We start from the raw sequence: 25224 nt of genomic DNA, 5'->3' as shown, positions 1-25224 counted from the left end.
AAAAATAGGCAAAATGTTTGCCTAAAAAAATTAGGCAGAAATTTGTACCTGGGACATAACATACATGGTGCAAAAGTCTGACTTAAAGCAAACTGGATTCTATTTCACCAATTAGCTGGGACCACTGTTAGAAAAAAGCAAGGACATGAAAATGACAAAAATAAGAAGAGTTCTTTGGCAAGTATCTCTTGAAAAGTCACCCACTCTGGGGACCAGAAATAACTGACAAAAGGAGAGTAACAGTACTGTATAATATGAAACTTAAGTATTTTTTCCACATTCAATTGGAACTATAGATGAATATTCTCCTGTTGCTCTCTATTCTTAATTTTATCTCCTTGTTTTTCATTATTGAGCTTTATTGTTTCCTTTCCCCAAATTTCAGATCATTCCTACTCCTCCCTCCTAAATATATATATTTTTTTATTTTTGCCTCTTTCTTGCTTAACCCAAATAATCATTAGAAGAAATAGAAAAGAAGATAAAGAAAAGACACAATCTAAGTGAACTTCATTCATTACCAAAGTTTGGCTTTTATGTAATATCCTCAAATGTGAAGAATAATAAACGGATTAAAGGTAATTTCTTAAAAATGTAATTTCTTGCTTACTGATTGACTTTTTAATCCAATTCAACCAAAGAAAGCACAAAGGACTATCTATATAACATAATATAAGTGATATTACATAATTTTCTGAAAAAAAAAACTTTTTTCAGATGAAAACTTACACAAAGTTGTCAGTTTTATTCTCTCTTCCACTGTCATCAAAGTCCAAGGCAAGACAAAAGTTAGAAGGACTGGCAATAGCCTGGAATATAGTGAATGATCTTGGAGTCTTTAATGTCTGACCAAGTTTAAAGCACTTCACAGTGCCTGCTTTCAGATGCCTTTATGACCACTGGAATAAAGAAGTTGCCTTCTACTAAAAGGAGAGTCTTTATATGCTTAGAGTAGACAAGCCTCTAACTCACACCACAACATGGTTTTTAGCCCTATCTGCCAAAATGGTTTTACTGAAGTGTGGCTGCTGTGCATGCTATAGCTTTTTGCAGCCACAGGTGAGTTGGGTGACACATGAACAGCAAATTTGGGTAAGGAGATCTGAAAAGGGCTTTGTTAGTTTTCACACTTAAAAGTGCTAATTCTCTTGGAATACTTCATTTTTTTTAGAAATCCCATTTCTTGATAGCATAAAAATATATTCTAAATCTCCTTTATAAAAATTATATTACATTAAGCAGCACATGTTATCTGAGTTTTTTTTTCCCAACATTTTCCAGCAATTTGAAATAACTAATCTATATTTTATTGGCCCACCTTTTTTTCTCTGAGTTCAAATAAAATTATATTTTTATTAAGAGGTATGTAGTATGTGTTAGTCAATACATCTATCAATATATAAATTTTCCATAAAAGAAACCATCAATTTTTCACTGCTACCCACCTGGATTAGAGTCTGTATTTCTTTTTAAGTTATACAATAACCTCTGAAAGTCAGGTTCTATTTTTTTTTAATTTAGTATTTTATTTTTCCCCAGTTACATGTACAATTTTTTAACATTTATTTTTAAGATTCTGAGTTCCAAATTCTCTCCCTTGCTCCTTCCCCATACTCTTCATTGAGAAGGCAAGCAATTTGATATATGTTATGAAAAAAAAACATAATCCCCCAAAAAATTCAAAAAAAGTTTAATTTAACAAAGTAAGCTTCAATCTATCTTTGAACAGAACCAGTTATTTCTTTGGAGATGGAGAATAGTTTTTATCCTAAGTCCTTCAGAGTTGAATTGTGTCACTATATTGCTGATAATAGGTAAGTCATTTATAGTTGATCATCTAAAAATATTGCTATTTCTTTGTAAAGCCACTCCCCAATTCATGGACATCCTTTAATGACCAAATTTTTCCACCAGAAAAATAACTGTTACAAATATTTTATATAGTTTTTTTTCTTCCTTGTTTTTTTAATCTCTTTTTGGATATAGACTTAGTAGTGGTATTGCTAGGTTAAAGGTTTTTACAGTGAGTAGAGCATTTTTCATCTGAAAATTGTTCCTATCTCTTGATAATTTATCATTTGGAAAATAGTTATTATTTTTATAAATTTGACTCAGTTCTCTATATATTTGAGAAATGAGAACCTTTATTCAAAGAAACTCATTTCAGAGTTTTTTTCAGCTACCATTACTAATGTTATTTTTCTCCATCACATCCCTCCCTTTTATTTTGTTCTCTCTACATTCATCCTGTGCTTCCTCAAAATGTTTTATTTTGATTACACCCTTCCCCAATCTGCCTTCTCTTCTATCACCTTCCCCTTTTCCCATATTTTATTCCCCTTCTACTTTCCTGCAGGCTAAGAAAGATCTCTATAACCAATTGAGTGTTATTTCTTCTTTGAGCCAGTTCTAATGAGAATAAAGTTCATTCACCTAACTCCCCCAATTTCACATCCACTATAAAATCTTTTTCTTGTCCCTTATATTAGATACTTTGCTCTGTTCTACCTCTGCCTTTCCCTCTCCTATGTATTCTTTTCTCACCCCTAAATTTTATTTTTTAGATATCATTCCTTAATATTCAACTGTACCTTCTATCTATATATACTCCTCCAACTGCCCTAATAATGAGAAAGTTCTTATGATATAAGTAACATCTTCCCATGTAGGAATGAAAAGAGTATAACCTTAAGTTCCTATTGATTTTCTTTTCCTATTACTTTTTTGTGCTTCTTGAATCTTGTATGTGAAAGTCAAATTTTCTGTTTAGCTCTGATCTTTTCATCAGGAATACTTGAAAGTCTTTTATTTCATTGCATATCAATTTTCCTCCTAAATAATGATACTCAGTTTTTTGGAGTAGGTAATTCTTAGCCCTTTTGCTCTCTAAAATATCATATTTCAAAAGCTCTCTGATCTTGCTTACTTGATAGATGATTCTTGGTTGTGATTCTAGCTCCATTGTTCTCTAGAATATTATATTTCAAGCCTTCCAGACCTTTAATATAGAAGCTGCTAAATCTTGTGATACCCTGCGTGGCTCCACAATATTGAGTTGTTTCTTTCATGCTGCTTGCAATATTTCTCCTTGACTTGAAAGCTCTGGATAGATGATTCTTGGTTGTGATTCTAGCTCCATTGTTCTCTAGAATATTATATTTCAAGCCTTCTAGACCTTTAATATTAGAAGCTGCTAAATCTTGTGATACCCCGCGTGGCTCCACAATATTGAGTTGTTTCTTTCACACTGCTTGCAATATTTCTCCTTGACTTGAAAGCTCTGGAATTTGGCTATAATTTCCTGGGAATGTTCATTTTGGGATCTCTTTCAGGAGGTGATGGATGGATTCTTTCAATTTTTATTTTACCCACTGGTTCTAGAATATCAGGGCAGTTTTCCTTGATAATTTCTTGAAAGATGATGTCTAGGCTCATTTTGTGATCATAGATTTCAGGTAGTCCAATAAATTTCAAAACAACTCTCTTAGATCTATTTTCCATTGTCAATTATTTTTCCAATCAGATATTTCAAATTGTCTGACTTTTTCATCCTTTTGCTTTTGTTTTTTTCTTGATTTCTCATAGAGTCACAAGTTTCCATTTGCTCAATTCAAATTTTTAAAGGAATTATTTTTTTTTCCCTAAGTGAGGTTTTAAACCTTTTCCATTTGTCCAATTTTACTTTTTAAGGAGTATTTTTCCTCCAGTGATTTATTTGTGTCTTTTTTTTTTCTTTGACCAGTTCTATTTTTCAAGGCATTCCTACCATCATTTGGCTTTTTGAACCTCTCCTACCATTTGAATGGACTAGTCTGTTTTTTAAGGTATTATTTTCTTCAGTACTTTTTTTGTTTCCTTTACACCAAGCTGTTCATTCATTTTTCATAGTTTTCTTGCATCTCATTTCTCTCCCAATTTTTCTTCTACTTCTTGTGCTCAATTCCAAATTTATGTTTTCTTGAAGGATCTGAATATAGGAGCTTTGATTGTGTGTTATGAACTTCCTTGTCACCATGGCAACTTTATAGTCAGAAATTTTTTTTCTGTTTTGTTTGCTCATTTTTCTTTACTAAAGTAGGGTTCTGGTTCCAGGGTAAAGTATGCACTGCCCAAAGTTTCAGGGATTTTGTGCGGCTGTTTTTAGACTACTTCTAAGGACTTGTAATTTTCAGTTCTTTCAAATTAGTTTGATCTAAAAAGAGGTGAGTTTATTACTCTCCTAGCCTATGCTTCGCTCTGTGAATAATCACACGTACTCTCTTCTATTCTGGATCTGTGAGGAAGATCTCTGATCTGTTAGTGTTCCTCTGGCCCTGGGACTGCCACCCAAAATTGCAATCCAGATCTGAGTATGGGCTACACAATGAAGTCCTGCCCCCAATGCTAGCAAAAAGATCCTTGTAATCTCCTTCTGACCGTTTTTTACTCCTTTATCCCTTTATGAACTGAGAACTCTGGAAGTGGCCACTGCCACAACTGATTCAGTGGTTCTGAAGGCTCATGGATTGCTAGGGCTCAATTTGTGCTATACTCTCTCGCTCAAGTGTGACAGACCTTATCTTCTGACCTTGATTCTTAGTTGTCTTTGGCTGGAAATTATTTCACCCCTATCTTTTTGTGGATTCTACAGCTCCAAGAATTATTCTATGGCATTATTTAAAAGTGTTCAAAAATATTTTAAGGAAAATTCAGGCAATTCACTGTTTTTTCTCCATTCTCTTGGCTCTGCCTCTTTTCCCCATCTTATGACAAATTGTACATACTTTATAACTGCAGGAAAAGTTAAGGCATAAAGAATTTGAAATTCCTATGAAACACAGTAGTACAAAATAACCTCTTTAAAGATGAAACTCAAGATAATGACTTCAGGAGAAGCAATTAAGTTAAACTTTAAGAAATTTAAAGCACTGATATACTTATAAACTATGACCACAAAAAAATAGAAAAAAATAAACAATATCCAGATGTTTGACATATAAATTTTGTTAATTTCTTTTAGGTAAATGCACTATTTATTTTAAAACATGTATTTCAGGCAGTCACTAATATTAAATAAAATATTTTAAATTAACTTTTAAAAAAAAAATCTTTATACAAAGATGTACAATGTGACTGTTCTAGGATTTGAATTTTCTTTTCTTAAAGGAAGAAAGCAAAACCACTTATGAATTAATTCATAGAATTGTTTTTTTTCTTATACCTTCAAGACATTTCTAAAATTGAATGTTTCAGGAAAAATTATTAATATAAGAAATATCTTTGAATATATAAAAACATTACCTCTCCTTTATATTCCACTGCTTTCAGGCCTGCATAAACTGGTACAAAACTGCTAGCCAATAGAACCTAAATTTATGATAAAGAAACACATTGTTAATAAAGACAAGTATTTTCCTTTCCTATAAAGCTTATATTGTTCAGTCAATATGTTACATTTATTTGAAAATAATATACTATATTTTGAGAAAAATGTGTAATTTTAAAAATGTGATGCTTTTTGAACACTTACAAATACTCTAAAGGTAATTTAATTTTGAATTTAACTTTAATCAACTCTGTTTAAGTAAAATCAGTGTAAAATAATATTTTCAAATCTAAATTTAAGTTCTAAGTACATACCATACTTGCAATGCACTGTGCACTTATTTTAAAAGGAACAATTACTTATTGCAATAGAAATTATTCCAGCCTCCCAACTAAATCTGATTTATACAATGGATTCTAACCTACAGTCTGAGATACTCTATGTTTTCAGGATGTTATCTGGGGAACAGGTTCTTATAATTTGGCCAGATTACATTATAAAGTGGTCACTATATATACAAAATAAGTTTTGGTTTTTATTTAGATAGTTGAAAAAGGTTATACTTTAGATGGTTAAAATAAAAGAGAATAAACAATTTATAAGTTTTATGTTAACATGTTTAAATATGTTAAATATGTATAGTTATGTGTTCATATATATGTTATCATAAGCAATTTATATGTTTTAAATATCAATTTTTATGTTTAATGAACTATCTATTTTCAAAAGAGTAGTATCCCCATTTTTCATTTCTCAGGATATCCTATTAGAATTTATTTAACCCAAAATATAAGCAAACTGAATTTAACCAACATTTATAACATTTTTTCTAAGAAAAAAATATATTACAAATTCCAATTTATGAACTACCAATTTGGCTTTTAAACTTTGATAATTTTATGTTCCTCTTTATTATTTTTATGTATATATCCTCTTCCCAACAATATTATTGTGGATTTTTTGGTCCAGATCTATGACTTCATTAGTGTATAGAGCAGTGGGTAAATAAACTTCTACTAATGCAAACAGGAATTGCTCTGTGATTTCAAGGCTTATAGAGAATTTTCAGGAGTTAAGTAACTTGCTCAAGGTTATACTTCTGAACTTGAACTCAACTCTTCCTGATTATGTGTCTGTCTATCCACTATATCATATTAACTTTACCTAGAGTATTATTAATAAACACTTTCCCTCATCATAGCCCCATTACAAAATCTTCTCAGTCTGAAAATAGAAGCAAGACTCCCTTGGATTCTATATACAGCTTTGAAGGCCTGTCAATTTTTGAGTAGGAAGAGCAAAAGATTCATATGGGGGGTTTCTTCTAGGGCATTTCAAGGTCAAAGGAAGGACCATGGCTGCAGGACTAAAAGCAGCACCTATGGAGCATCCCACTCTACTAGAAAGTGACTGCTTCAGAAAGTTAAAATTCTACCATTAGCAAGTTCCTTTATTAATATTTTTAAATACCAGGAATATAGGGGACAGCCAATCATATAGGTAGATTGTTTATAAGGCAGATATTACTAAGGTAGCAACTATCACAAAATACAGTTATTTTATAATTTTAGACAATTTGTTTACTAACCTATATGTTCACTATGATAACGAAAATGTTTTAATCTGAAACTACATTCCCAGCATGACAGTATTTACTTTTTTTTTTTTTTGCTGTACTGCAAATATAATGCCAGATGTTACAGCAATCTAAGATTGGTAAATTTTACACAAAATGAAGCAAATGCAGCAAGTCTTTAAAGAGTTTTACATTTAAAAGTTTCAATATTAACTCTGAAATATATCACAGTATGACATATATATACCAATTTTAAAAAATAAATAATATATATTATGTTATTATTACATATTATATATATATATATATTATTATTATTATTATTATATATTATAAACACATCTAAAATTTACAATTAATTTAATGGTAGTCAGGAACAGGTCCTCTACTTGCCATTACTTTAACTGACTTTTCTCTATTATGAACTGGTTACTCTTTTAAAAAAAAATTACTGACCTCAAGCACACTTTTATATCCAATAACAGGTAACTATTATATTTCACTATAGTAGTTGAAGAAATAATGGGGTAGCAAAAATATTAGAGTGAAATTATATCACTTCAAGATTAGAAACTAAAGATTCTATGCAAATATTTTCTCTCACAATGATAAGAAATTTATACGTTGAAAAAAGGAAATACTTTTTCCATGTCTATATATATATATATATATATATATATATATATATATATATATATATATATATATATATATATATATATATATATAAAATGAAGTTCATGAGTTAATGCCGCTTTGAAGTGGTCAGATGAAAAGTGCTAGTTACTTTTAAAAAAACAGATATTAAGGCTAAGAATTCACATAAGTAATAGGGAAAGTACAATGAACTATAAATACTTGTCACCTCTGTAAATCAAACAATATATTTTCGTCATAGCTCTCTATCTTTTCATAAATACTAATAATCTGCTCATCAAAGTAAATTCAACAGGAAAATTAGTTTTAAAAAAGAATCAGGAAGTAAGCTGCTTTTCTCAACCAAAATCAGCATACCATAATAAGAATATATGTAAAAGGAATTTTCCAGAGCAAAAATAATGGGCTTAGGAAATTCCCACACATTATGGTGTTTCATTATGGAATTGAATCTAAGTACATATTTTTAGATCCTAATATACTCATAGGCTCAAAGAAATTTGTCTTCCTATTTAAAAGTGAAACTTCTTGATAGCAGAGGAGTTTTCAGGCTTATCATCACTGATTAAAGGCTAAAATTCATCTTTTACAGATGAAAAAAAATTTACTCAGAAAGTTAACTTTGACAAGGTAATGCAAATACTAAGTGACACAACCACAGTAAGAATCCACAGTATGCATGTATTAGCTCAGTAAGTTTTATTCTGCAGATAGATACTCATCACATACATAAAATATTGAACTGAAGAGGCAAAACTCAAGTTAAGAGTATAATCATCTAAACCTACTGTTCCTTCAATAAATTGGGAAAGAAACAAACAAAAATGTTCTCTTCTGCTCTCTTAATTTTGCAGCTAATAAAGACAAAAGGTACCAATAAAACTGTCTTAAGGCTTCATTCACCTTTGAAGTTTACTGTAGAGCTTAATGAGTCTGGCTGTTTATACAAGTCAATGGTGCAGTTGTAATTCAATGACAGCTTCAAATTTATCTTCAATTTGTTTTACTATAATGATCAATACAATACTAAGTGTTATTTTACCTACAAAATGCTAAATATTAGAAGATTTTGCTTCAACAGCATTATGAGCAATGGAATTCAGTAGATCATTCAAATAGTCTCACATGCTGTTATTAGAGATAAATTCTTTTTCATGAACATACTCTGAAAATTGCAACTTCAGGAACAAACCAATGGGAATCTAAATTGTAGATAAAACTTGTTATCCAGATTTTTTCATCCATGACAATACACCCAAAAACTTGTCACCATGGTCAAAAGCATGTTTTATATGAACTAGACACTCTAAGTAGATAGAACCACTAATATAAATCTATCACTTAGAGAATAATATTGAAGTGTTAATCAGCATCAAACTACATATACATAGTTTTCACTGACTACTGTTCTGATACCAAATGACAGTTTAGCCAAAATATGATAGGTGAGGCAGGAGAAGTAAATAACACGTGTCTCCCCCCTTCCCCCCGGCCATTCCGTTTTTCAGACAGGAGTCAGAAAGCAGAAAACTTGCAATGCTAACTCTTGATTCAACTAGCTTTTCTTAAGTAATAATTGTTGTTCAGTCATTCAGTAATATACAATTTTATATGACTCCATGAACCATAGAAAGTCAAGCCCTTCTGTACTCTATTACTTCCTGAAGTCTTTCCAAGCTCATGTTCATTACTTCCATAACACTATCTATTCATCTTAATTTCTTCATCCCCTTCTTGTGCTTTCAATCTTTCTCACAATAGTCTTTTCCAAAGAGTCTCGTCTTTTCATTATGTGGCCAAAGTATTTAAGATTCAGCTTCCATATTGGTCTTTCCAAAACAGTAAAAGCAGATACTACCAAAAACTTATACTACACTTATACCTCATGACCAGTTTGATAATTCTAAGAGTAAAGAGTCCTTCAAAATTAGCCATGGATATCTCCAATGGGTAAGTTTAACAAGTGTTGAACACTTCTAATAAGGCTATTTATTTTATATCAGAAGAGATGGGGGCAAAATGTACACAGTTAAGTAAAATAACAGGCTGGTAGTAAGAGAGGTGAAGTCAGAGAACTCCTAGACTATTTGAAGTGGGAAGAGAGTACTTTCGACTGGAGGGATTAAGGGACATAAAAATAGAAGGTTGTACCCGAGTTAAATTGTGAAGGAAAGTAAGTATTCAGAAAGGCATTTCTACTTGAGGATTAAATAAGTATAAAAAAGTTTCATAGGATTATATATCTAGAGTTGTTTGAACTATTCTATTCATAATATTAAAAATATATGAAGTTTTAATAATCCTTCGAGTCAGTGGTCAAACCAGACCTTCCTTTGTTTCACACAATAGGAATGTTTTTCTTAAAAAGAAACAAAGATATCCCTTGGACTTGATTGTCTAGAGAAGCTAAATGCCACTGAATCCTTGGTTGCATATTCTACTGTGGAGTGGCAGATGAATGTGATAAATAGTGTTTGGGGTAGGAAATGTCATAAAGTTTGTTTCTGAAAACAAGTCAGTTTTCTGAGGCTTTCCTGTTTGTATTCAGAATGCCCCCTAATGTCCAAATAGAATTATGTTCCTGTTCTATCCTCACAGATTTAAGAGAATTTTAGAGCTACCTCTATCTTTAAATGTTTATGAATCTTCATCATCTGTATTAAAGTACATTAAAGTAGTGTCAAAATAATATAGTACTTGTTAATTCAAAAATCATCTTAGTTTTAAGATGCACTAAATGATTTTAAAAATTCACTTTATCTAGTTAAATTTTACATAAGACTGCTATTAAATCTAAATATTAAAATTAATATTAGGCAGAATTCCCTGAAGACAAATTGATGAAAAGCAGCCCAGAATTATCTAAGATTTAAAGTTGATTACAATTAACTCCCAAAATAAAGGAAAGTTCCTTAGCATTCCTGGACTTGGGTAGAGGAATTTACAAGAATTAAAAATAAAGTAAAAGACAAAAAAAAATGTAACTAAGGAATGCAAAGGAAAAAATTTTAGTATGACCTGTTTCAGCATGGAATCTCCTTCTCTTGTTCCCAGAGGCCTGAGGCTTCCCTTTTGTATTGATTAGTATTGCTCTAATGAATATATCTAATACAATGTTATTTCATCTCTTAAACATAAAATTACAAGATTAATTGCATCCAAAATCAAGAAATAGTTAATTTTTTTTTCCTGAGGCTTTGAAACTCATGGGCTATCATTTTATTGATAGAAAAAAGAATTTATTTCACAAGATTTTTTTTTTCATGCTCTTAGATATACACTAATTTCACAGAATAACCTGGGTTAAAATTCATTTATTTATACATATTTAAAATGAATATTTCACGGATTATAGTGATGTAAATTCTCAAAATTAATCTCAAAGAAAATCTCTTTTCCATACATGGACATATTAATTTGTAAATGAGCAAGATAACAAGCAATCTGATATAGGTTATAAATATACAATTATTTTAAGCATATTTCTATATTAATCATGTTGTGAAAGAATAATCTGAACAAAAAAGAAAAACCATGAGAAAGAAAAGGATCATTGAATTGCTGAGAAGAGCTATGTCTCTCATAGTTGATCATAATCTTCCTTTTATTGTGTGCAATGTTTTCCTGGTTCTGCTCACCTCATTCTGTATCAGTTCAGGTAACTCTTTCCAGGCTTCTCTGAAATCAGTCTGTTCATCAAGAAAATGGCTAATTTAAATTAATCTCAAGTAATTGAGATTACATATGAAAGAAAATATTATGAAGTTGTCTAGAGCACCTTTTGTTGCTCTTTGCCTACTCCTGGCACATATCTAATTTATCTTGCTTAAACTTTAAAGGTTTTTTTAAAAAAATGAAGTTAGCTAAAAGTCAATTCCATAAAACTCATGTCCTTTATCTCACATTCGAAATGGATCTGCACTTCAGGGGATTTAGTTAAAAAAAAAAAAAAAGTTAACATTGGGGGGAAAAGAGGGAAGAAAATATGATAGAGCACAGGAAATGTTTTATACTATGTAGAATGCCAGAATCTAGAAGGATTCCTGTAAATACCATGTAAGTAAAGGAGAACTTAACTAGATTTAAATCATGAAAACAAAATAACAAATAAAAGATTCAAATTTTCATTTTAGAATCTCACAAAGATGTATTAAGCACCAATTGATGCAAGGCATTAAGAATAAAAGACAGAGCCGATAAAAACCAAAAGAAAATCTAATGGGATAGGGTAAGTAAGAAAAACACTGTGCACAAATAATGAGGATACAAAGTACAGTGTGAAAAGTACAAAATGAAATCATGTTAATCTGAGGAAGTCAAGAAATGCTTCATAGAAGGATAGGAACTGAGATGGGCCTTAAAAGAAAGATTTCAATAAGTAGATGTATAAGTGGGAGAAGAAATGAAAGAAGATAAAAAGCAAAGAGTAGTCCCTTTTGACTAAAAAACAAAACCAGGCAAAGTGAAATAATGTGAAATAATGCTAAAAAATGTATATTGGAGTCAGACTTATGTAGACCTTGAATGTAAAAATTAACTATTTATATTGGATTCAACAAGTGCTGAGTGCTAAAAACTGATTGTTTTTAGTACTGGGCTAATGTGTTCAGTGCAGTACCTCAGGACCACTCCTTGGGCAATGTTATGAAAAATTAAAGAGAAGACAGACCTGTGCCAAGAAGTCCAGTTATTATATTATTACATAATAAACAACATAAGGGCCCAACTAGGATGTCTGGAAAGGAAAGGAAGGGATAAATGTAAAACATAAGGATGAGTTGGACTTAGCACAGACAGTTCTCACTTTGTATCTGTAGCATACAATAATTTTATATAATGTGAATTTGTCCCTACCCATCACTTTAGCACAGGCATACACAAAATAATATTTTTAAGTCATAAAAAGTACTAATACAGACACATTAAGTACTGTATCATGATAATAAACAGAATTATGAAAGAAAAATTAATGAAAAAACATGCATAGTACTGTGCAGTTAAGTTAATAAAAATTATATTGTCCCTTCTCCATCTACTACTCCTAGCCTTTATAATCGGTGGTTGGCAGAACAACTTTTTTATGAGGCTGTTGAGAAAAGTTTGGACAGTGATGCTTTTTTTCCCCTTATATATCTGACAATAGCAAGCAATATCATCCTCAATTAGTTTTTGAACTTTTAAAAATTTTGATGTATTTGGATACATCTTTTCAATACAAGAAAAAAAAATCGCTCCAAATGATGAAAATCTTTTGCCAACTGCTGCACTGTGAATCTTTTTGGTCAAGCCTCAGATCCTGAAGCTTCCCTTTCTTCTAAAATCTTTGTAGCTTGCACGTTAGATTCTCATTCAAAAACTTCATCTGAATTTCTTTCAAAATTTTTTATGTAAAATCAAATTTATATATAATGTGAATTTATGTAAAGCAAGAAGGAGGAAAGGCAAAAAAGCATCAGAGATGATTGATTTCAAGAATATAAATCTAAAATTGTGATATCATTAATAAAAATAGAAATGTTAGGGGGGGAAGATAGGTTTCAAGATAAGATGAGTTCAGGTTTTGACATTATTGAATCTAAAATTCTGGCAGAAATCTAGGAAGTGATGGTTATCATACCACTGGAGATATAGGATTAGGAATATGGAAAATTAAGAGTTGTAAAAAATAGATTTAGAGTAATAAAACTGAGTAAGTTCACATCAAATGGCCTCAAACAAAGTTGAAAGAGAGATCATCTGCTAGGAGTAAAGATAGTTTTATGAAGTAAGGAACCTTAAAAGAGAAAACAGGATTTTGAACAGCTGTTGTAGAGATTCTGAAGCACAGAAATTCAGAGCTGGAAAGAATTTTAATGGTCATGTGAACCAAATGATGTCTAAAAAAGAATCTCTTCAACATCATACCTGAAAAAGTAATTCCCCAATATGTACCTAAAGATTATCAGTGAAAGAATACCAGTTGCCTGATGAGGCAATCTATTCCACTTTTAGCCAACTCTCATTTTAAGGATTTTTTTTATTAAAACCTAAATGTGTGTTTGTGTAATACACACACACACACACACACACACACACACACACACACACACACTTTTGCCTATACTGTTCTCTCCCGTGGTGCTAGGAAGATCAATTCTTATCTCTATGCCTTCTGACAGCTATAGATTATCCAGAATGGAAAGACAGTCAATAGATTAGAAACAGGACTACTATACAGTGAAAGTTCAGATAAATGAATTTGCAGTGAGCCAAGTAAGAATAATTTCATGACTTCCTAAAGCAGCATATGATCCCTCAAGAATTGGGAAATAGAGAAGTAAATGATGGATGCTACCTAAAGTAAAGTGTAATTTAAGAATGGCATTAAGGGTAGAGAGCTCAAACATGGAAGAGAAGGAATAATTATAATGACTGATCATAAGATCAAAACTGGGAAGCAAGGAAAATTAGATCAGGGCATTTGATGGATTAGAAGAATAGAGACGGAAGATATAGAATGACAACTAAAGCAGGGAAGTGAAAAGACAAGAGATTGTAAACAGGGACAAGAATTTCAGAGTTCTGAATTTTGTAGGTAAAGCAGTTTTCAGTGATGGTCAAGTCTAAGATATAATTGCTCTAGTGAGTAATTAAAACAGCATAGAGAACACAGAATTTAAAGAATTTAGTGAATTACAAGTAACTTTATTGAAGTCTCTGAAGGTGCAGGATAGCAGGAGAGCAATGAGGTACAATGGAAAGATACTAGATTCAAACTACATACCACCTCCCTCCCCACCAGGTTTTAGTCCCAACTTCTACCATTTCCTGTGGGTGACCATAAGCAGATCCCTTTGCTTCCACCAATCTAAGTTTTCCATATCTAAAGTAAAATAAAGTAAAAGCACTGCAGTCTATACATGAGAGGTTTCAAACTCTAAATCTTGGTCTTTACTGTTACTTCTAGTAATCATGCTATATTACTTAAATGACACTAATTTTAAGGAGAAAAGAGTAATTGATTACTAATGATGAGATTCAAAGCATGAGTTGAGAAAACTCCACCTTCAATTCCTGTGGGCTACACACATATCATGCAGAGACATAGAGAATTCAGCAGAAAACCAAGTATCAGTGTTAATGTGATTTGCAGGACTTGGACTATAAGAGGGAGTTACCAGCAATGGAATAGAGATCCCAAAAGTATAGGAGAAGAGGAAACCAGGGGAATTTATTGGCTTAATGATTGGGAGGGTAAGCATACAGGTAGGAGGATGGGCTTGACTGTTCATCAAGAATATTAAGAAAATAACAAGTTATAAAGACAGCATGGTATAAGAGTAAGAGAGCTGAATTTGGAGTAGAGAAACTTGGATTCAAATCCTGCCTTTGAAACCAAACATATTTCAACTTCAGTTTCCATATTAGTAAAAGAGGTATAATACTGTAATTTGTTTATAGGTTGTTGCATGGATAAAACTGAATGGTGTATGTATACAAAAAGCCTTTGAAACATTAGAATACCATATAAATGTTAGTTATGGGATGGTAAAGATGATAATGATGGAATACCAAAACAAATGAGCATGTATGATAAAAACACATATAAATGGCATTCTTTTGGAATAAACAGTAGGAAAGTACAAGAGATTAGGAATCAGGGGGCCCATATTTGGTCCCGATGTTGTCATTATTTATTTTGGGATCAATCACAAATTTTAAAATCTCAACTTTTTAAGATCTCTAAAATAATTTTACAGATGAACAAACCGAGACTAGTTAGAGTAGATGATCTCTAAAGCATTTTCAGTTTACAATTTAGATAAATTAACAGCATGGTCAGCTTTTATAGATTACAAAGCTAGAGATGTACATGTATTTATGTGTATATTGCTCATTAATTGGTTGGCAAAATGTTAACCTATTTGGATTCCATATTCAAAGGCTGTAAAACTCTGGGCCTGGGATGGGCTTAAACATACCTTTGTAATATGAGGGAAACAATTTGCTAGAGAAATTAATGATATAAATAAGATTATAAGTGTTTACTTTCAAGCACTTTAGAAGTATTCATTTACATATAAATGATTACCCATGCTAATAAGTCCCAAGGGAATACTATTCAGCAGTGCTTTACTAGACTGGTGCAAATCTGAGATCCAAAGATCCCCTTTCTTAAGTGAAAGGAATCGATAATGATAATAATAATTCTCATTTTTTCAATTATACAAATTGAGGTCACAGAATTTAAGTGACTCACCCAAAATCATATGTGAATAACACAATTACTACTAGAAAGTTGGTATCCTCAGTCTAGTGCTCTTTCTATAAATTATATCACTTTGCTTCCCTTCCTTGCCCATTGTTTGATATTAAAAAAAAAAAAAAAAGAATAATAATCTTATCAATGCAGGTAATTTTAAAAAAGTGTTTTCCCCAAATCTTGTAGAATGCTTGTTTGTGGACTTTCATATATTGTTCACTTCCAATATGCTGATGGATTTCCTCTATTTTTTCAAACATTTCATTGTCTTCAGTGAAGTTGATCATCAGGTGATAAGATGTCTTTTTTCTAATCATACAATTTTCTCATTGATAGCTTTTTTGCCACTTTAACACAGGTCATTATTGAAAAATGTTGCAGCCTGACTGTTTCCCCTTAATAATAATAATAGGTATCACATGATAGACACTTTATAAATTATATATCACTTGTTCCTCCCAATTACCATGGGAAGTAGGTGCTATTATTTCCATTGTATAGACAACAAAACTGAGGGAAATTGAAATTAAATGATTTGCCTAAGATACACAGATTTTAAGTGTCTGCGGCTGTATTTGAACTTAGGTCTTCTTGACACAAGGTCCAATGCTCTAACTAATGAGTACCTAATTGTTTCTTGCAACTAATCCATCTTTCTATTACTGTTTGGCTCACCTACAACTTTGATTCCTTAGGAATTTTACTTCATTTAAGATTTTTAAACATAAAGCATTATAAGGGGAAAAAAAAAGTCCAAAAAATATACCAGGAGCAGCTAGGTGACATAGGGGATAGAGAATCAGCCCTGAAGTCAAGACGATCTGAATTTAAATCAAAAAACTTAACACTTTCTAGCTGTGTGGCCTTGGGCAAGTCACTTAACCCCAATTATTTCAGAAAAAAAAAAAGCCATAAAACAGCTTGAGACAGTTAAAATTACTGTATTGTTTTCTAAGCCATTATATTCACATACCACAATTTATTTAGATACTCCCTAATTAAAGGTCATTCAGTTTATTTCCAGTTCTTTGCTACTATAAAAAGATATAGATGAGGCTCTTCTTTTTGAGACTGAACTTTTTGAGGTAAATGCCTAGCAAATCTCTGGATCAAAGTATGGATATTTTCGTCATTTTCTTCTCTTAATTCCAAATTGCTTGATCAATTCACAGCTTCACCAATAGACCACGTGCTCATCTTTACACAATCTCGTCCATACTAATCACTGTCATCTTATATTGTTATGCCACAGTTCTCTTTAACTGTCCTGACTCGGTTTCCCTGCACAAGTTTCTCTTGTCTCAGTTTCTCTAATTGTTTTTTGTCAATCCCCTAAATTGTAAACCCCGCCTCTCCTCCCCTTCTTTCCCCCCTCCCCCGTCCATTACTGAGGACCAATTATTCTAAGATTATAAACTGTTAGCCCAAGCAAGATAAACAAGAGAGTAGACCTCCTGACTCTTTTCTGTCCTTAAGAATTTACAATATCCCTCTAAAATATTCCAAGATATTTCACTGACATCTTTATCTCTGTGTATTCAGACTTCCTGTCTCTGAGGGTTTTTTTGGTTTATGGCCTTTTCTAGCTTGACAGAGGCTTTCCCATGCTTTCCCTCTTCTTTGTCTCCAAAGCTACTTAAAGGTTAGATTCTCCCATTCAGCACTGGATAATTTGAGACGAGAGTCCTGTCCAGTCAATCTTACTCTCCCATTAATAAAATATTAAAAGCTCTCTAATCTCTCTCTTGCCTCAGTTTCTCCAGCATTACAATATAATCTTTTCCAATTTGTTGGCTTTTAGGGTCAAACAGGTAGTAAGGTGGCTTAGAGGATAGATGTTCCATGGGATTACAAAGACTTAGAACAAGAAGATGATCAAATCTCAGGACTGACTGTTATTAGCAATGATAGTATGCTTTCATATGTTTCTTAGTAGTTTTCAATTCTTCTAAGAACTGATTCTTAAACCACTTACCTATTAAGGAATTTTTTATGTCTATTAATTGCCAACATGCAATATGTTTTTAGTAATCATTAATCTCTTAGAGGAGTCTCAGTAATATTCTGGGAATGGATGAAATTATAATATAATGTAATATTCTGGGAATGGATGAAATTACAATATAATCTATCAAGGGCAACAACATTATCTACAAGGAATCTCTTTTCCATTTGGCTTCTATGAAAGATGTTCTCCATGAAAATGACAAATTGCTTTAGGCAAGCATACTTTTTTATTTTGTCTGATTTGACCTCAACAATCCAATGTTTGCAGGACAAAGTTATTGAGGTGAATGAATTATCAAGGAATCCCTTCTATGCTTAGCATATAATTAAGAAATTATTGCTACAAGATTCCCTTTATGGCTGAATTTTTCTTTAGCAAAAGAAAGACTTTTTTTGTTTTTTGTAATCAATAATAAATACCAAGTTTTTATGTTCTAAGCACATTTTAGTCAAATGTGTGACTTAAAAAATATAGTAGGTTACAGAGAATCATTTGTAAAGCTTGAATGTTTCATTCTCATATATTCATCAAAGACACCTTCAATCTACATGTAGATGATTTCACTGAATTTGAAAAAAACATAGTAGTTACTTATGTTCTCATAATTATGGAGGGGGAGAGAAGGACTGATAGATACATCAATCAATATTTTTTGTACTTTTTTGTTACCTTTCTTTCCTTTACATGTATTATGTAAATATATTCATACGTATTTTTAACATGATCACCTCAATATTCTCAAGATTGTGTTTCTTACAGCATGCATTTTCTTATTGTGTATTTGTTTGATCCAGTTACTCTTCCCTATTTCATCTTTCTACTTCTTTGAATAGTACACTGGGAACTGTCAACCTAAATAATAGTCAACCTAAATAATAGTTCCTCTGTTGCTAATGATAAAAATAAAATATTAAAAAAACACTGTTATTTAAAAAAAAAAACAAATTCTATTTGTCTGTTTCATGTAATTTTCTGGGATAATATAATTTATTTGGATTTCTTTGAAAGGCAATACTACTTGCAATCTTTTCTATTTTTTTCTGTTGGGTTTACAAATAATTTTATATTTTAAATGTGTTGCCATTGGCTATCATCTCCCTTCATTTAGTGAGATCAAGTGCCTTCTGGCTTTCACATATTCTGTGCTCTCTTGGACCCTTCCTTGTAATGTTTGTTTTATATTGGTTAAACTTTAAAAAGAAATGATAATCAATATCCTTGTCTTTTTAAATTTCCCATTTTTAGCCTTAGTTTATTTATAGAGATCATATTGAAGCTGATTTAATTCTTCTTACTGTTACTTCTTATTATTGAGTAATATAATTTTATTGAGTATATTAATTATTTTATTAATTAATTATTGAGTAATATAATATTATTGAGTAATATAATATTATTATTATTAATTTTACTCTTTACTCCCCATAGTGGGTAGTCTATCTGTCCATAGTTTATTTTGATATATCTCCCATTAAGAGAAATAAGTTATTTACTTCTATTAGAATATGTTCAAATTCATATTTTATGGTGATAGAAGATATTAACAATGCTTAGAACCTTTCAACTCACTTGTGTATATTTATATATATACACACACATATACATAGCATTAATTATATATAAATAATATGCACATTTATATAAAAACAAATATAGTTGAATAAAGCATTCATTTATTAATTATATGGAGAGGTGACACCCCTCAGTATTAAAAATTTTTGTCTTTTTAACATTTTTTACCCCATCCATCTTTGCTCTTCATGTTAAAGTTAGTAAGTTTGGGGAACCTTGTCAAGGTTCTTCATAGAATTCCTTTACCTCTTCATCCTTCACAACAGACATTGATAAAATGATAAAATTATTTTAATGTTTGTCTTTTTATAACTATGAATTGATGTTTTTCTTGCCTTTGGGTGAAGGTTGAAAATAATTCTTTCAACTTATTTTTTTTTAAACTTTAAAGAAAGCCTGTGATTTATTCTACTTTGCTATAATTTTCTTCTCTCGTCTCATGGCTGGTTCCTCCTACACAGGAGTTTCCTCCTCAGATGATGGCTGTGAAGGTTGACCCATAGCAAGACTTTTGGTCTGAGGAATATTGCCACTCCTAGATCTCTTTTGTCTATTTGTCCATTGATGAGAAATAATCAGCTGGTAGTGATGAGAAAGGTAGGCCCCTTTTTTATAGAGACCTCTTTTCTATATCACTCTACCTAAAATTGTGGTTTCTGTTTTCTTTAGTTTAAAGCAATAGATATACTTTCCAATAGACAAATAGTTCTTATTGCTAATCCTTTTACCTTCCCCTTACATTACCAAAAACATAGGAAATGAAGTCAAAGGAGCTAGGTTTATACCACCACTGTGTTATCAACATGCCTTATATGCTTATTCCATCTCCATGGCTTCTCTAACCCATCAGTATTCTATGAAAATGAGGACTAAGGACTAAGTATTTTTTGTTGTTGTTGTTTCATGGGTTGTTCTCATAGCCAAAGAATCTGTCATCTACTAGTCAATTAATTGTGCTATTATAAACATCTGAAGAATAATTCTGGAATTTGGACTTTTAACCAAATAAAAATGGCACTCCTTTCACTTAGCCCAAATAAATGATGTTTTAAATCACAGAAAAATAGCTGCTTGCTTTAATTGCAAAAAAATCCTCAGGTTATCCAAGACACTAAAAGATGGAATTTGCCTATTTTCCATTTACAGTCATCATCTCCCTTAACCCATTATCTTAGGAAGCATATTGTTAATTGTAAATTAGCTAGTCAGGGAATCTCCCATGCATATTTAATTCTCATGCTACTAATTTTCAAGCTCACTCAACAGAATCAGTGAACAGTTTCAAAGAATAAACATAAAACTGAAAATGATTCGAAATAAATAAGAAAATTACATAGGTTTGGAGAACCAATTTTTTCAGGGGAAATCTGTAAGAAGTGTAAAAGATCATCTACAATTTTAAAAAATTATATCTTTAGGCTCTGCAAAGTGAACAAAAGAAAAAAAAATCACTACTCTGCTTTATTTCTTATAGGATGACACGCAACTTCCTTACCTTAATGAGGTCTTCCCTGGAGGAAAAATGTGAAACTAAGTAATTTTCTCTGGTTTTTGTGTTAGTGATAGATACATGAAGTCGATTCTCTGCTATCTCATGAGCGTTAGAAGGAAGAATGGTCTCCATGCCTTCTCTAAAGAAGAGAAACGATAAGCATTATTCACCTTTAATTATTAAACACCTTGTAAATATTTTAAAAGAGAGAGTGCTGAGTATGCCACAGTTTGTACAGAAAGTATTCAATACTTTGTCTTCATATATTCTTGGTTTTACATAAGACACAATACATAAGAAATATAAATAAGTACCTTAGACGTGCCATAAAATCATAACCTGGTGTTATGGCACCCAAGTACTGCTTTCTAATTTCTTCAGCAAATTTGTATGTGAATTCATTACATTCCTGAAAAATAAGATATTCACTAGAATTAAACAAAATCTTAACCACAAATCATTTTGGGGAAAGTGTTTGTCAACCAAGTATTAAATATATCAAGGACTTAATTTGCCCTGTAATTAAAAGATAACTAGTGTCAGCTGCTTCTGGCTCAATTATACATGTATAAAATGTGAATTCATTAATTTTTCACAGCAATGAAAATATTTGGGTGTGTATATATATCAGTTTGAAACTGATCTGACAAGGAATTATGGAAGCATAATATAGCTAATGAGATGAATACCAATCCTTTAAGTGGGACGTTTTTATGCAATAAATATTTCATGGACAACTAGCTAAAGGCATCTCTGGTAAATGAGGAAAAGGTAGTTGTAAACATAATACAAGAAGATAGAAATAATGAGAACCAATTTAAATTCATAGGCTCACAGATCTACACTTGAAAGGTACCTGAAAGGTCATTTATAGAATCCAATTCTTTCATTTTATACATTAGGAAACTGACCTAAGGAGGCTAAGCTATTTATCCAAAGTAAGACAGGTGGTAGAAAGCAATAAAGATGGAATTCTGATGCAATTCAATAAGCATTATTAAATACCTATTATGTATGAGCCAGGCACTAGGCTGGGTTCTAGAGATACAAAGTAAAAATAAAATAGCCCATGCCTTCAAAGAGTTCATAGTCTTAACAGAAAAGATCTTTAATCTAGAAAATTAAAAACAAAATAAAGACAAAATTTTTAAAAAACTGGGGGCAAAGGATGTGTTCCTGGAATAGCTAGCACACAGGACACCCTGTGAAAAGGCATGGAGATGGGAATAAGAAATGTTGTGTACTAGGAACCCCCAGCAGACCACATTGCCCCTATACAATTATCCTAATTTTACAGTAATTCAATGATATAGGTTTATCCAGTGTTAAGTAATTGCAAAAAGTAACAAAAGAACAGATTAATGAGTTATTCTACTGAATTTTGAATGTCCTAGTTATTTGGCGAAAATAACTAGAAAATAGGGATGCTAACAACAATTCCCACCAATTGGCAAACTATTACTCACAGGGCTAGCAGGCCACCCTAGCTTAGGCAACAAAGCACCCTGAAGAAGAGACAGGAGACAGTTTGTTCCAGACAAGTCCAAACACCACTACCACTATGTTGACAATCATCCCCCAACCCCAGTACCCTAAACCCAAGAACCTCTGGTGTAGCAATCACTGCCTGCAGCCATCCTGGGAAGCATCTTCTGTGGAAATGCAGCCTGACAATCACTCTTGCAGGTGCTACAGCCAATTACTGAAGACCCAGAAAAGAAAGTTCTTGCCACCAAAGTCTTTGGCACTGTCAAATAGTTAAATATCAGAAAATATATGATTTTATAAAGGGAAATGACATAAATAAGCATTGGTATCCATTTGATACCCTAAGGATCTTTCTGTTTGACTCATACTTAAAACCATTCATGTGCTTTTTCCCCCATTAGAATGTGAGCTCTTTAAAAGTTTGCTTTTTAATTTGTATCCCTATCACTTAGCACAGTGCTTTGTCCATTGTAAATGTTTCAATTGGTCAGGCAGGCAGTTTGACATAAACTGGCTACTGAGCTGACCTGGAATCATAAGACTTGGATTCAAAACTCTTTTCTGGTCCATCTTGGCCAAATGACACAAACTCTCAAGGAAACATTTTAAGATTCTAAGTTACAGAAAGACTACTGATCTACTTGGATTAAGAAGTTTTCTCAACAGAATTCTACAAAAACAAAATCACAGGTTCCCTTCTCTCCTTCATTTGTCTCACAAGAAAAACAAAGTATATCATATACCTACTATTCTGGAAGTTTCAGTGAAGAATACAAAAAATGACTTAGGGAGATGTTCTCATGTGTCTTCACACATTGCTGTGACACAGAAGGAAAATCTTACCAATCTATCTGGGAACTGTTGCAGGTCACAGGATCATAGATTTAGAGCCAAGAGAGATTTCAAGGTCAACTAGTCCAAGTCCTCACTTAAGTGATGAGGGCCAGACAAGTTAATTCAATTCTCCAAGGTCATACAGGTAGCAGATCTCTAATTCAAATCTATGTCCCTTAATTCCAAATTTATCATTCTTCCATTGTATCATGTAGACAGTCTAAAAGTAGCATCTCCAATTATATTACTTGGATTGTGTCTACAATATAACAAAAACAAAATGGATGGGGAATTAGATACCTGAGAACATCCAATTTGCTATATTGTCATAAATTCTTTTATTCTGCAGTTGTGGTTTCCAGTTTTATCTTTCCTAACTATTTAATTCTGCACTGATCAATATTAAGGGGAGGAGAATGTATGTTTTGGGACAAAAATATAATGGCTTTAAAATGCTAGCCTCCATTGTTTTCTCCTAAATAAGAGACTAGGCTTTATAACTTGTATTTACGCAAAGCTTTAAGGCCTTTCACATACATTACATAATCTAGAGTTTGTACCTTACTCAGGTATTTATATTATTCAAGAGTACATGTTTAATATTTTTTAATCTGCACTGATTTGAATGGAAAACTTTATTCTTATTTTCAATTTTTTAAAATGTCCTCTTTTCACATTTTTAAGATATGTTTTGAACAGATAAATGCACTAATACTTGTTTAAATAGTGGTAAAAATAACCCTACAAAGAAAACAGGTGACAAAGAATTTCCCTTACATGGAGGACAGGAGAAAAGGAAGAGGAAAAAAATCAAAGGAAAATAGTAAAAAGATCCTAGGGAATTGGCTCTATAAATGAAACAAATGAAATGAAAATATTCCAGCTTCATCAAAAGCAAGATTATTTCACTTTTTGTCACTGGATCCGAAGTCAGGAATTTTATTCTCATATTTGAAAGGGGAATTTTTTTTTCCCTAAAAACAAGGGACAGAGAGAGATTGCTCAATGGTTAAAAAAAAAATCTGTATGCTTATAAAAGAATTTCCCTTTGGGGAAAAAAAAAAAAAAAACAGAACTGGAATCCAAGATCAAATAAACAAAAATAAAATATTTCCTTTCCCTCAGTTTCTCTTCAATGTATTATAATCTTAAAAAAAAAAGTATATGGGGGAAGGGAAAATGCAGAGATTCCAAATTAACTCAATTTTAAGTTTTTAATATTTTTATTTCCCTATCAAGCCTATTTTTCAACCTAATATTTGGTAAAGCTAAAAGTCTTGATAGTTTATCCTAATTTCTCCACATGGTACATATTTTAGTTACCACTTAATTACCTCTATTTTTCCTGGTGCAGTTAACAGAACACTTGCAACCAAAGATCCTGCAGAAGCTCCAGCAAAGGCCTTTACAGCTTTTAAAAATTGTTTGCCATGTTTACAAAGTGCAGATGCTGCCCCCAAGTGGTATATTCCCAGAAATCCACAAGCTGCAAAGGATAGGTTGATGTGCTTCATTCTTGCTGTGAAATAAGACATTTAAGTCAGGAAAAAAAAATCCCCAAGACACTGTGTTTTACCCTCAATATTTAAATTATCTTTTTTATTTATTATATTAGTTGTTATATTTGTTTAGTAGATTATCATCACCTATTCCCTTCCTTTTTAAAAGAAAAAAACTTTTACTATCTCAGATACAATATTTGGTCTTTTTCTGAACTTTAAAAGAAATGGAACATTTTTACTAAAAATCGAATAATGTTAAAATTAACAGTGATTATACCTAGTTACAAGTGGGATCCATATTCCCTTTACACATGCAACACTGAACCTAGATATAGTATTACCTTTGTTTTTTTTTCCCCTAATTCATCATTAGAATTCAAATTAAAATGCTGCCACAATTACCCAACAATTTAGTGAGCCTCATATATTTTAAAATAAAAACATAGATCATACAACCTTCGCTCAAAAAAAGGTTCAAATTTAACTTTTTTTTTCATATCTAGTATCAACATTTCACTGATAAAATTATTCCCTTAAGACATTTAAGT

General features: G+C 31.6%; 1 protein-coding gene across 3 annotated transcripts in view; it reads right to left on the bottom strand.

Moving 5' to 3' along the window:
- The window catches only part of PNPLA4 (patatin like phospholipase domain containing 4), a 53801-nt gene that overhangs the window by 26405 nt on the left and 2172 nt on the right, over nucleotides 1–25224 (bottom strand). For all 3 annotated transcript variants that reach the window (XM_051984563.1, XM_051984562.1, XM_051984564.1), the window contains exons 2-5: nucleotides 24509–24693; nucleotides 21167–21261; nucleotides 20856–20991; nucleotides 5281–5346 (exon numbers count right to left, since the gene is read on the bottom strand). In XM_051984563.1, coding sequence (XP_051840523.1) covers nucleotides 5281–5346; nucleotides 20856–20991; nucleotides 21167–21261; nucleotides 24509–24688 — 477 coding nt within the window. In that variant the 5' untranslated portion in view covers nucleotides 24689–24693. The remainder of the gene's footprint in view (nucleotides 1–5280; nucleotides 5347–20855; nucleotides 20992–21166; nucleotides 21262–24508; nucleotides 24694–25224) is intronic.

Source organism: Antechinus flavipes, chromosome 3, assembly GCF_016432865.1.
Source record: "Antechinus flavipes isolate AdamAnt ecotype Samford, QLD, Australia chromosome 3, AdamAnt_v2, whole genome shotgun sequence".
NCBI lineage: Eukaryota > Metazoa > Chordata > Mammalia > Dasyuromorphia > Dasyuridae > Antechinus > Antechinus flavipes.
This window is presented reverse-complemented; position numbering and strand designations above follow the sequence as displayed.